The following is a 12,985-nucleotide window of genomic DNA, read 5'->3' as shown; positions in this document are numbered from 1 at the left end:
AGGAAAAGAGACAAGCTGCTCCCCTAGTAGCCTACAGCTGGCCTTGTGGAGAGAGCAGCTGAGCCCAGAGAGAGGCGAGCCCTGGGAAGAGAGGAGCCCAGGAAGCCTGAGCCCTGGCAGACGTCGGCAGCCATCTTGCCCCAACACGTGGCAACAGACTTTGGTGAGGGAAGTAACTTACGCTTTATGGCATGGTTCTACCCCATATAAATACCTTTATAAAAGCCGAAAGATTTGTGGTATTTTGCATTAGCACCCCTTTGGCTGACGAGTACAGTTACTCACTTCATCCATTTTGTCCTTCGGCTTTCTTTGTGATATCGTTCTACTGTCTGTCTTCTTACCCTTTGGTTTAGTCTTCACAATCATCTTAATTTCTACACTCTTCTCTAAATCTCTTGCCCTTGTTTTTCCTTTCAGCCTGCAGCACCCCCTTTAGTATCTCCTATAATTTTGGTCTTTTGGTAACATATTCTATCAGTTTTTATTTGTGAAGACTCTGAACTCACCCTCATTTTTGAAGGACAGCTTTGCCAGATATAGAATTCTTGGCTGGCAGTTTTCCTCTTTCAGTACCTTACATACATCATGCCACTGTCTTCTCACATCCATGATTGCTGATGAAAGGTTGACACTTAATCTTACTGAGTTTCCCTTGTGTGTGATACTTTGCTTTTCCCTTGCTGCTTTCAGAATCCTCTCTTTATCTCTTGTGAGCTGCTATTCTAAGTTAGCAACCCCTGCTGTGGGCTGCTATTCCAAGTTAGCAACCCCTGCTGTGGGCTGCTATTCTAAGTTAGCAACCTATGAGGACCGGGCGGGCTTCCACGGCTCGGCGGTGAGCCCCTAGGCCAGCGCGTAAGCCTAGGTTCTCCAGGCGTGGGGGACGCGCGGTAAAAACCACGGAGACAGCCTGTGAGAATGAGCTAGTCTACTTTATTGCGGAAACACACTTGATTATATAAGGTCGGGTCAAGGGAGGGGTAGGAATTGGGGCGGGTAAACTACGGGGCCGTAGTGGATAGGCGGAACTGTGCAGGCAGCTATGAAGTAGGCGGTGATTAAGAAAGGGGGCAGATTATGAGTTGGCTAAGTGGACGGGACTGGCGGGAAGGATAGCAACGGCTGGAAAAGGGAGATAACAAAGGCTAGGAGGAGGGGTGAAGGGAGGCAGCAACAATCTCTGATATTTGTCATCCTGAATAGTAGGTGTCTTGGGGTATGTCTTTTCAGATTTATTCTGTTTAGGGTGCACCGTCCTTCTTGGATATTGATATTTATGTCTTTCATAAGGGTTGGGAAGTTCTCAGTCATTATTTCCTCAAATATTCTCTCTGCTCCTTTCTGTTCTCGTCTCCTTCTGGGACACCAATATTGAGAATGTGTGTTTTGCATTGTCATTCTATTCCCTGAGACCCTGTTGCATTTTTTTCCATTCTCTTCTCTTTTTGTTCTCCTGTCTTTTCCAGTTTAGATGTTCTGTCCTCAAAATCACTGACTCATTCTTCAAGCAATTCAAACCTGCTCCTACGTGCCTCTAACATATTTTTAATCTCATCCATTGTGTCTTTCATTCCCATAAGGTCTGTTACTTTTATTTGCAGCCTTTCAAATTTTTCTTTATGCATTCCAGTGTCTTCTTAATAACCTTAACTTCTTTAGTCATATTTTCTATAAATTCTTTCAAGTGATTTAGGAGAGTTGTGTGATAACCACTGATTATTTAAAATACTTATATTAAATCCTGTATCTCTTCAGGGTATTTGTTCTTTTCGCTGGGCCATCTCTTCCTGTTTCCTAGTATAGCTTGTAAATTTTTGCTGATGTCTAGACATCTGAATATGTTAGTGAATTTACTCTCATAGCCAATTTATCTCTCTTGCCTATTGTTTGGGGTTTTTCAGTTTTTCTTTGATATTTGATTCAATTTATTCTCAGTCTTTAAAATTGCCCTGCTTAAGTTATCAAAATTGGGCCAGGGAATCACTGTGGGGCATAGATTCTCTCCCACTGGTTGGATACAGAGAGCATGAACAGTTTTTGTCCATGCAATTACCAGACTGACCAGCAGGTGGTGCTAGTCAGTGCACCATTCCACGGAGGTGTTTCAGTCTCAGCTTTCCTGTGTTCCTGTGTTGAATCTCCAGATGGGAGATTCAAAGTGGGCTCTGCTGGCCAAATTCACTGAAGAAAAGCACCTCCCTTTCCCTTGAACTAGCTGACAGGGAGGAAGATGTCTGTTCTCCCTCGGTCGGCGGCAGTGAGTAGGGGTTTGACCTCAGCTTAATATCCTGGGGGTGGGGGAGGGGAGCCCCTCCCAGCTGCCACCGGGGCTTGGCGACTCATGTTTGTCATGTTGGCTTTTCCTTCTCTCTGTCTCTCACCCTCCTGGGAGTTGTGTAGCACTGACTGTCCTGGTCTGGTGACCCCCAAAGCAGGTCCCTCGGGCAGCGTTTGCCTCTTTCTCCGTTGTTTTTGTGAGATCATTCAGCTCTGCCTGTTAGTTCGTCGCCATCTTCCCACAATTTTAGATACTGCGGTTTTGACAAACTGAAGGTTTAGGGCAACCCTCCGTCAAGCAAGTCTACCAGCGCCATTTCTCCAACAGCACATGCTCCCTTCACGTCCACGTGCCACACTCTGGGAATTCTCACACTATTTCAAACTTTTCATTGTCATTATATTGCTCTAGTAATCTGTGATCAGCGACCTTTCATATTCCCACTGTCATTGTTCTGGAGAGCCACAACCTGTACACACAGAAGAGGTGACCTTCACCAACAAATGTTGTGAATTCTCACTGCTCGACTGACTGGTCACTCCCCATCTGTCTCCTTCTCCTCAGCCTCCCTAATCCCTGAGATAGGGCGATTTTAAATGAGGCCAATTGATAACCCTAGAACGGCCTCTAAGGGTTCAAGAGAAAGGAAGAGGGCCAGTGCCCTCACTTTAAGATGAAGGGTAGAAATGATTCAGCTCATAAAGAAGGCACATCAAAGCTACATGGGCCTGGGGCACCAACCAGTCGGCCAAGTTGTGAGCACAAAGGAAAAGTTTTGAGAAACTCCAATGAACACATGAATGAAAACAGAGTGAAAAAGCCTTATTGCTGGTAAGGAGAACATTTTTAGTGGTCTGGAGCGAGGTTCAAACCAGCCACGACATTCTCTTAAGCCAAAGTCTGAGCCCGAGCAAGACCCTAATTCTCTCCAGCTCTGTGAAGGCTGAGAGAGGTGCAGAAGCTTCAGAAGAAGAGTGCAAAGCTAGCAGAGGCTGGTCCCCGAGGCATACGGAAAGACGTTGTCTCCATTATGTAAAAGTGCAAGGTGCAGCAGGCAGTGCTGACAGAGAAGCTGCAGCAAGTTACCTAGAAGATCAGCTAAGATAACTGACGAAGGTGGCTGCACCCAGCAAGGGCCTTCGGTGTACACAACCAGCCCTCTGCTGGAAGAAGACGTCTTCTAGGGCTTTCCTGGGTAGGGAGGAGAGAACGCCTGGCTTCAGAGCTTCCAAGGACAGCAGACCGCCGAGGGGCCGATGAAGCTGGAGACGTGAAGGGAAGCCGGAGCTCACTCACAGTTCTGAAGATCCGAGCCCCGGGAACTGGGTAAGTCCTCTCTGCCTGTGCTCTTCAATGGAACAGCAAAGGCCGGTGACAGCACATCTGTTCACAAAACGGTTTACTGAGTATTTTAAGCCCACTGGTGGGACAACTGCCCAGAAAAAGAGATTCCTTTCAAAACAGGACCGCTCATTGGCAAAGCACCTGGCCACCCAAGAGCTGACAGAGCACGGTGCAGCGTCAGCTCAGCTTCCACGGGCGCTGGGAGCCCACGGGCTGCGAGGGACGCCCTGTGCCGCGGCCTCGGCCTGGAGCAGCCTCTGGAGCCGCGTGGGCGCGCTGCGCGGAAGTTCCCCTGGGCGTGTCCTTGAGCCGAGGCCCGTCACCGGGATTTGAGGCTGTGACCCGGCCCGGGGGACTCCTGGCTCGCTGTTTATTGTGCGGGTGCGCAGGTCACCACCTGCTGTCCCTGCTTCCAGGCTGGAGCACGGGGGTGACGTCACTTCCTCCTTCCCGAGGTCTCCTCGCGGCGGAGGAGGGGTCTCGGGAAGGCTCCGCAGGGCCTGGAGCACACGGCGCGGGGGTCTCGCCCGACGCCGCCCCTGGACGCGCTCTGTTACCCGGGCGTCGAGTGTCCTACGCACAGGGGCACACGCGCGTGCAAAGCGCACAAGACCAGCGGGTCACAGCGGGGGGGGGGCCCTGCTCCCCACAGCTTCGCCCCGGCGGTTCATTGGCCAGGCGACCCTCCCTCCCTCTTCCCCGGACTCCCCTTCAGCCACAAACCACAGGCCCCTAAAACCCCTGCGCCTGCCCCCCGAGGCCCAGCCGGGCCCCTTCCGCCGTGCCACGACCCCTCTGCCGGCCGACAGCCGCGCACTCTCCAACCGACTTCCAGTTTGCAAGAAAGTCGGTGCCTTTAGTGCGGAGGCAGAAGCCCCGGGCCGTGGCCGAGGTGGCTCCGCGCCCGCGCAGCGCGCCCCGAGGCCCTGCCGCGACCTCCCCGCCGCTCCCCGCAGCGCCCGGCGCCCCGCAGGCCTCCGTCCGGGACGCGAGCGCGGGTCGAGCCCGCAGGCGGCGGGCGAGCGGGGACCCGGGCGAGGGTCGCCCCCAGCAGCCCCACGCCCCGCCTTCCTGTGCGTCCTGCCCCGCTCCGGGGACCCGGGAGCTGAGCCGGGCGCCTCCCCGCGCCGCGCCCCCCGCTGCGGGCGCCAAGGGATTCGGGGCGCCGCGCCCCCGAGGAGCCGACCCGGGCACCCGGGCCCGGGGCCGCGCTCACCCCGCCCTTGGCCGTCTGCGCGCAGCTCGCCCGGGCCGCCGGGCTTCCGGCCTCGCGGGAGCCAGAGGGAGGCGCGCCCCGGCTCGCGGGCCCTGGGCGCGGCGCCTCCGCAGAGGGTCCCCGAGGGCCGGCGGCTCCCGGCCTGCACCCCGGATTCTCTGCTCCCCGCACCCACGCGTGCCTCCTGCCCCTCGGCCTGACGTTTCGTGGGGAGGGGTGGACAGCTGGGCCTGACGCTCGTCCAGCCCGGGCGAGGGGGACACCCGTGCGCCCGCCAGGTGCGAGCCGTGGCCCCCAGGGGGGCGCAGGCGGGTCCCCAGGGCTGGTGCTGGGCACGCAGGCTGGTAATGAGAAAGAGCTTTTCCAACACGTTCTTGCTACTTTAGTTCCTGTAAGTGAGGTTACTTCTGTGACTGGAATTTTTATGAGGGCTTGTAATTGTGAAATTAGTGATAAATGATTTAACTAACCATCTTGATTTGCTCCAGCATCCATTTCATCCAGGGAATTACAAAACAGCAGCAGAGGGGGCCGGAAGCAGGCTGACCTGCCCCCGATCCCTGGGGCTGGCAAAGCCCTGCCCAGCCGGGCAGGAGAACCTACAGAGAGGTCCAGCCGGCCGCAGCACGGCCTGCTGACCCTCACCAGACGGCCCCACCTTCCACCCCATGCTGCTTGCCGGGTAACCTGGGCTAACCTGGTTGACCTGAGAAGGGGAGTAGGACGAGGAGTGGCCGCAGGGCAGGGGCCAGGCTGAGGTCAGATCACAGTGACCTCGGGGCGAGCAGGTTCTGAGAACCTTGTGGATGTGGGCTTTGGCCCGGAGGCAGGGACCCGGGCCCGGCCCCTACCTTGGTCCACTCTGGGGCCAGCACTGCACAGGAGGGGCCACGGCCTGACAAGGAGGGTTTTACAAAGCAGGAGCACTGGCCTTGAGGGACGCAGCTGGGGGTACGTGAACGAGGCCACGGCCAGGGCCCCAGGGCTGGCCGTGCGGGGGAGCTCAGGGGCCTGCATGGGCAGAGGCGGAGGGCAGGGGCTGAAGAGCACATGCTGACCTCGGGGTCAAAGGGCAAATAGGCCACAAATGGGAAACCCAGAGAGAACTAAGGGGACAGCACAGGCTGCTCAGCGGAGGGAGACGGTCATCATGTCCCTCAGGGCCAGGCTGGACGAGTGCTCAGGACACTGGCATGAGGACTGAAGGGGGGGGCGCAGGCCCTGGGAAAGAGCTTCCGTCACCTGAGCAGGTGGGTGGGCAGGAAGGTGGGAGGAGGGCTATGGGGTCCCAGGGTCCGCAACAGGCCACACAGCCGGCAGCGCAGAGGGAGGCCGCTCCAGCCAGGGCAGGTCCTGAGCCCCACCGGGCTTCCACAGGGGGTGAGTTGGGGGTCAGCGCCCCAGGCAGGGCCCCGAGCTGGGGAGGGGCGTTGCCCTGGGTCCGCTGGCCTGTCCCGAGGGGAGGCAGGTCCAGGGGGAGCGGGGCTGGGGCTCTGGACGAGTCGCAGGGGCAGCTGCTGTGCCGGGTGGACGGGCGTGCTGAGGACAGGCTGGGGAAGGGCGCGGTGGGGTCAGCGCGGAGGGTCTGTGCTAGGGGGCGGGGCTGGGGAGGACGCCCCTCTAGCCCCGTCCGCAGCGGCAGGGAGGCTGCTGCAGGGAGCGCTGGCCCGGTCAGCTGGGGCCCAGGAACCTGGCCGCTTCCCAGTCCAGGCTTAACCCTTCGGGGGCCAGACCACAGCACCGTGGGCCAGCCTCCCTGCCCCATCTCGCCCGACCCCGCCCCAGCTCAGCCGGGCAGGGACCCCCAGCCCCAGGGGCCCCCGCTGCCACCTGCCCCGCAGGCCTCTCCACTGACCCTGAGACGCGACCCCCCCCACCGGGCCTGACCCTGACCCCTCCCCTGGCCCCCCAGTGCCTGCCCTGCGGCCCCGCGGGCAGAGGGCGCTGCTTCGGGCCCAGCATCTGCTGCGCCGCCGAGCTGGGCTGCTTCGTGGGCACGGCCGAGGCGCTGCGCTGCCAGGACGAGAGCCGCCTGCCGTCGCCCTGCCAGTCGGGCCCGCAGCCGTGCGGGAGCGGGGGCCGCTGCGCCGCGCCCGGCATCTGCTGCAGCGACGGTACGGGGTGGGGGGGGCGGTGCGGGGTGGGGGGCCGCGCAGGGGGCGCGGAGGCTGCCGTGTCCGGGCTCCAGGCTGGCCAGGCAGGGGAGGACGAAGACCGTGTGACGCCCCCACCTCGGGAGCCCCGCGCCCGCGCATTCAACCCTCCTCCCCGCAGAGAGCTGCGTGGCGGGGTCCGAGTGCCGCGAGGCCACGGGCTTTCGGCGTCGGGGGGGCACCAGTGACCTGAGCAACGCGACCCAGCTGGACGGGCGCGCCTGGGCCCTGCTGCTGCGGCTGGTGCAGCTGGCGGGGGCCCCCGAGCCTGCCCCCGAGCCTGCCCCCGAGCCCGGCGTCTACTGAGCCCCCTTCCTGCCTGCAGCCCCCCGAATAAACCTGTGACTCGCACAGCCGCTGCTGTCTCTTTCTTGGGGTGGGGAGGGGCACAGGACACGGACCCCCCCCCGGGGCCTGTCCCCAGACAGAAAGTCATGGGCAGAGGCTGAGAGGAGCCTGGAGGGGGTGGGCTGGGGGTCCTCAGGCTGAGGCTGGAACACAGGGAGGGTGGGGGGCTACAGTGGTGGGCAGGGGGCACGGGAGGGACAGACACACAGAACTGAACATGGAGGGCGAGGGAGCACTGAGTGTCAGAAAAGAGAGCATGAAGCAGGGGTGACCACAGGTGGTCAGGCAGGGACAGGGGCCGCTGGGGAGACCGCTGCCTGCTTGCTCTGTGTATATGTGTAAAACGTACCCAGCACCAAACAGGAGAAACACAATGCAATCCACGTCCATTTGACGTCACGTTTTGTATGATCTACTAACTTTAAAAAAACATAATTAGGGAAGCAGACTTGGCCCAGGGGTTAGGGCATCCGCCTACCACATGGGAGGTCCGCGGTTCAAACCCCAGGCCTCCTTGATCCATGTGGAGCTGGCCCACGTGCAGTGCTGATGCATGCAAGGAGTGCCGTGCCATGCAGGGGTGTCCCCGCGTAGGGGAGCCCCACGTGCAAGGAGTGCGCCCCGTAACGAGGGCCACCCAGCGCGAAAGGAAGTTCAGCCTGCCCAGGAATGGCGCCACACACGTGGAGAGCTGACACCAGAAGATGACACAACAAAAAGAAACACAGATTCCTGGGCCGCTGACAACAACAGAAGAAGCGGACAAAGAAGAACAAGCAGCAAACCGACACAGAGATCAGACAACTGGTGGGGCGGGGAGGGGAGAGAAATAAATAAATAAATAAAACTGCCAGCGCAGAATTCTATATCCAGCAAACACATCCTTCAGGAAGCGAGAGAAAGAAAGGCTTTCCTAGAGAAGGGAAACCAGGACCTCTACAGGAAACGCTCAAGGAAGTTCCTAGAGGAAGGAGAGGGTCCCCCAGGGGAACCTGGAGCATCAGGGAGGAAAGACCAGGGAGCGAGACGGGAATGCCCGGGACACGTGAGAGCCCCGCGTCCCCTCCAACGGCGGGGCCCTGGCCCTTCTGGACCGCGAGCCCCTCCTCGGCCCAGGTGGGAGCTGCTCCCAGCAGCCCTGGCCCTGCCCACCCAGGAGCAGCTGGAGGACGCGGCTCCCGCCACCCGCAGCTCCTGCCTGGGGCCTGACCCTAACCTGTGGACGCAGCGGGGCTCGGCTTCCCTGCTCAGGACGCCCCGTGCCCACGAGCGCAGCAGGACCACAGGGGCCTTCCCTGGAGGACCCTGCTTTGCCCGCGGAATCCCGTCCACACGGCCCATCCTAAGTTCTCTTCGGAAGATTTCCCCGCAGACCCCGTGAGGAGCCTGCGCTCGTGGGGTCCCAGTGGAAAAGAAGCCCGAGCAGGCAACGAGCACCTCCAGCCTCAGGTGGAGCAGGAGAAGAGAAGAGGCGCGTCCTTGGAGGGTCAGGACAGCCTCTGGGGGAAGCCGTGAGAAGGAGCGGGGCCAGCCCTGCAAGGAGCAGGAGGGACAGCGGGCCCAGCCCGCGCAGGTGGGGAGGACAGGGGGAGACGGGGCGTGAGCGGGCGGGCAGGCGGGCAGGCCCCCAGGCCAGAGTGAGGGGTTGAGATTTTATTCTAAATTCAGTGGGACGCCCCAGAAGGGCTTTCCAGACGCGGATGACCAGGCTGCTCTCCTGCGAGGGTCCCTGTGGCCTGTGAGGATGACCGGCCTGGGTGCGCACGGGTGCGGTGGGGCCAGGGAGCGGCCTCAGGGGTCTGGGTGCGGCACCAGGACTGGGGCCACCGAGGGAGCAGGGGAAACGGAGGAGGGACGGAATCAGAGCTGCTTAGAGAAGGAGGACGTGGTCGTGGGTCTTGTCATCTCTAATGTCCTTTGGTTAAATATAAAGCCAAAACGTGGTTCACAATGACCCACGGAGCTCCGAAACATCTTTGGCATTTTCCAGAGGACCCTGTTTTTAAGTCACAAGGGATGGTTCTTTCCCCTTAGGAAAAGAGAGCTGCCAGAGATCAGTACGTGTGTTTAGTATGTCACCATTGCACAGGCATGACCTCCTCTCAAGATGGAGAGCCCCAAGTAAAGAAGCTCGCGGGGGCCTCCTGGATCTACTCTGAGCCTAGAAACAGGTCACAGGCATTGCTTATTTCCAATATGCAATTAAAGGTTTTCCCCAACCCGCCAGACAGATGAGGAAGAGGCTGTCTTGTTCCATCCATAGAAAAACCGCCGGCCCTAACCGTCAGTGGGACGACGCGCAGAGCCCTTGGTGCACTGAGCTCACGCCCGCCAGCAGGGCTGGAGCGCCCGGTTGCTGGACTTCCCTCAGCAGAGGGTCCTGCTCTCCTCCCTGCGGGGCCCGTCACGCCTTACGCAGGAGCACATGACCCGGACCTCACGGTGAGAGGCACCAGGAAAGTTCTGGAACAAAGTCTAACACCACAGCCGGTGCTCCTGCAGGGCCCCAGCCTGAACTGGACGGGTCAGCATCAGTGTCTTCAAAAAGACAGATTCCAAGTCTCCTGGCTGCGCGAAACGAGTAGGTATTTGTTGGACGGTGTGACGTCGCTTTTATATGAATAAATGCACAGTGCTAAATACTTAACTATTATAAAAGACCGAGCTGAGAGGTTTTCAGCACAGCAGTCAGACTCACATGTGTCAGGGGGCAGACCTGCGGCTCAAGGAGGCGGGGTCACAACCAGTACACCTGGGCTGATGATCTTTACTGTAATCATCAGTCCAGGTTTAATTTCTTGTTGCCCCGTGTTTCTGACTCTAAGTTCCATGTAACCTTCAAGACACACGATTGCTACTAAGTAGCAATCCTCACCCCCTGTTCCCCACACCCCAAAAAAAGGGAGGAAGAGAGAGATACAGGTGGGGCCTCTCCCAGGTGGAGGAGATGGGAACAGTCCACCCCCTCCCCGCCCTCTTCCGGCCTGGAGGGGCCCGGGGCCGCCCCCTCCTCTCCAGGTGCCCGAGGCCCGCTCCACCGCCCTGTCACGCTCTGCGGGCGCACCACAGCCTCCGGCCTTCCCGCAGCCCCAGCATCTGCGCGGGCCTCAGCCCACGCGCTGACCTTGCCCCCGCCTGCCTCCTGCAAATGAGGGGGCGCGCCGGGGGGGCGCAGAGCCTGACCCCCAGCGCCCTGCCGTGACCAGCCGTGCGGCCGCCCTCTTAGCCCGGCCGGGCCGGCGCGGCCCCGCGCATAAAAGGCCTGGCCGAGCCCCGCGCACAGCCGCCCCGCACCCAGCGCGCCCGCACCATGGCCGGCCCCCGCGTCGCCTGCTGCCTGCTGGCGCTCCTGGCGCTCCTGGCGCTGGGCTCCGCCTGCTACCTCCAGAACTGCCCCCTGGGCGGCAAGAGGGCGGCGCGGGACCTCGACGTGCGCCAGGTGAGCGGCCAGGCCCCGCGCCCAGCGCGCGGTGGGCCGCGGGGCCCCGGGACGCAGGGTCTCTCCCCCGCCCCAGGCCCCGCCCCACCCGCGCCCTGGCCCGGGCTTCGCTGGGAACCAGAGTTTGGGGACGGCGACTCACCCCGGGGACAGCCTGGGGACCGCCCAGCGCCACCGCGGCCAGAGCCCGCATGGGGGATGCTCGACCCCTCCCCCGGCGTGGGGTCGCCCTGAGTCCCCGAGCCCCCGCGTCACGGCCCCGCTGCCCACCTGCCCCGCAAGCCCTCCCGACTGGCGCCCGGGCCACGCGCGCGCCCCCGGCACCGGCCTGACCCCTGCCCTGGCCCCCAGTGCCTGCCCTGCGGCCCCGGGGGCAGAGGGCGCTGCTTCGGGCCCGGCATCTGCTGCGCCGCCGAGCTGGGCTGCTTCGTGGGCACGGCCGAGGCGCTGCGCTGCCAGGACGAGAGCCGCCTGCCGTCGCCCTGCCAGTCGGGCCCGCAGCCGTGCGGGAGCGGGGGCCGCTGCGCCGCGCCGGGCATCTGCTGCAGCCCGGGTGAGCCCCGCGGCGCCGCGGGCCGGGCCGAGGCCGGGCGGGGTGGGGGCGGGGGCGGGGGCGGGGGCGCGCGGCGGGGGCGCGCGGCGGGGGCGCGCTGACCCTCCTCTCTCCTTCCAGACGGCTGCCGCACGCACCCTGCCTGCGACCCCGACGCCGCCTTTTCCCAGCTCTGAGCCGGGTCAGCACTGGACCCCGCGGGAGCGCAGCCCCCGCTCCCCCCACCCCGCAAGGATGAAAATCAAATAAAGCAGATCCCCCCAACCCGGCTCGCCGCGTAGCTGTGGGCAGGGAGGGCGCTGGGAGGGGGCGGCGCCCAGCAGCGCCTGCGGCCCAGGGTCACGCGCAGTCGCGGCTGGAACTGGAGCCAGCCTCAGGGGAGGTGAAGTGGTTAGGGTCCCCGGGTGCGGACAGGGGCCGAGGGGGAGGGCGCTGCCCCCACCCCAGTCCCCCAGGGCGGGGAGGGGCCCACATGGCCTCCAGGGCCGCCTGCTGAGGGCAGGCTGAGGAGGAGGCACTTCCACGGTCGGGAGTGGACGGAGGGTCCGAGCTGGCTGGGGGGCCCCTGTCCTGGAGGCTGACCTCCCGGCCCCTGGGAGGAGGCTGGAGCCCCACAGTGGCCTTCCTGGAAGGAGGGGGAGGACGGGGACGTGGCGCGGCAATGGGGCAGCGGGCAGCGAAGGGCCGGGCAAGACTCCAAGAGGCGGCTGCTCAGAGCAGGCCCCAGGTGGTCACTGGCCGTCAGGGGAGGAGCCCAGCTGGGCGGCCGCACGTCGGGGTCTGTCACCCGGGCGGCCGCCTGCACGTTAACATTGTTTCAGAGCAGAAAGGGGAAGGGAAGTTCCCGTGCTGTGTAGACGCGCCGGGCGGTGTCCTGCGGCTGTAGCAGGGCTGCTGCGCCCGGCACCCCGTCCCCCTCGGCCTGGAGGGGCCCCCTGGGGTGATCTGGTCTGCCCAGACTTCAAGGCCAAGCTGCCGGTGCCCGCCCGGGAGGCGGGGCCAAGAGAGGACCAGGCAGGGGCGGCCTCAAAGGTCCAGCGGAAGGGGCCACAGGTCTTTTTATCATGACACAAATTATGGCTGCAAGACGGAGACATCTGTTGGCAGACCAAAAAAGTGCACATGAGGAAATTAAAAGTAAGTAACAGTAGAGGCTTTTTCTGACCTTTATAGCCTCCCTCCCCAAGGCCCTAGTAAGTGGGTCTGCAACCCATAACTGGTTCCAGGGCCCAGATTTGAGAAGCTAATGGAGTCAATCCTAAAGGCCCAGGACAGGCTGAACAATTCCCTTGAGATCCTATTCCCCATGTGGGCTTGGGAGCTTCTGGCTCCTTTTTTATTGATGGGGAGTCTGCAGGAACCGTCGTTTCTTCAGTCAACGCCCCTGGAGAACTTACAAAGCCACCATCACGACGTGCAGCATTCCCACCTGCCTCCCTCCTCAACACGCTACAGTGTCATGCAACATTGTTCCAGATGATGGAGCGCCCCACGAGGAGAGCCGGTCCCCGTGAAAAGCGCAGCCTGCCCAGGAGTGGTGCCACACACGCGGAGAGCTGACGCAGCAAGATGACGCAACAAAAAAGAGGCGCAGTTTCGTAGTGCCGCCAGATAAAGCAAGCGGGTGCTCAGGAACACACAGGAATGGACA

General features: G+C 61.6%; 2 protein-coding genes across 2 annotated transcripts in view; both read left to right on the top strand.

Moving 5' to 3' along the window:
• LOC131275836 (vasopressin-neurophysin 2-like) overlaps positions 1-7,300 on the top strand; it is a 35,677-nt gene extending 28,377 nt beyond the window's left edge. The window contains exons 2-3 of the mRNA XM_058287390.1: positions 6,754-6,955; positions 7,116-7,300. Coding sequence (XP_058143373.1) covers positions 6,754-6,955; positions 7,116-7,300 — 387 coding nt within the window. The remainder of the gene's footprint in view (positions 1-6,753; positions 6,956-7,115) is intronic.
• A 3,352-nt stretch (positions 7,301-10,652) lies between these two features.
• On the top strand, positions 10,653-11,510 carry LOC131275867 (oxytocin-neurophysin 1-like). The gene is made up of 3 exons (XM_058287451.1): positions 10,653-10,781; positions 11,133-11,334; positions 11,455-11,510. Exons 1-3 carry the CDS (start codon positions 10,653-10,655, stop codon positions 11,508-11,510), a joined length of 387 nt encoding a protein of 128 aa, XP_058143434.1.
• Positions 11,511-12,985: the final 1,475 nt, after the last annotated feature.

The sequence above is a fragment of the Dasypus novemcinctus genome, chromosome 24 (assembly GCF_030445035.2).
Source record: "Dasypus novemcinctus isolate mDasNov1 chromosome 24, mDasNov1.1.hap2, whole genome shotgun sequence".
NCBI classification, from domain to species: Eukaryota; Metazoa; Chordata; class Mammalia; order Cingulata; family Dasypodidae; genus Dasypus; species Dasypus novemcinctus.
Note: the sequence above shows the minus strand (reverse complement) of the source record. Positions and strands in the feature narration are given on the sequence as shown.

Excerpts from the sequence above, each read along its gene's own strand:
- LOC131275867 (XM_058287451.1), top strand. The coding sequence starts at position 10,653 with ATGGCCGGCCCCCGCGTCGCCTGCTGCCTGCTGGCGCTCCTGGCGCTC. Across the intron at positions 10,782-11,132 it reads GGGACCTCGACGTGCGCCAG|TGCCTGCCCTGCGGCCCCGG; the intron begins GTGAGCGGCCAG and ends CCTGGCCCCCAG. Across the intron at positions 11,335-11,454 it reads GGGCATCTGCTGCAGCCCGG|ACGGCTGCCGCACGCACCCT; the intron begins GTGAGCCCCGCG and ends CTCTCCTTCCAG.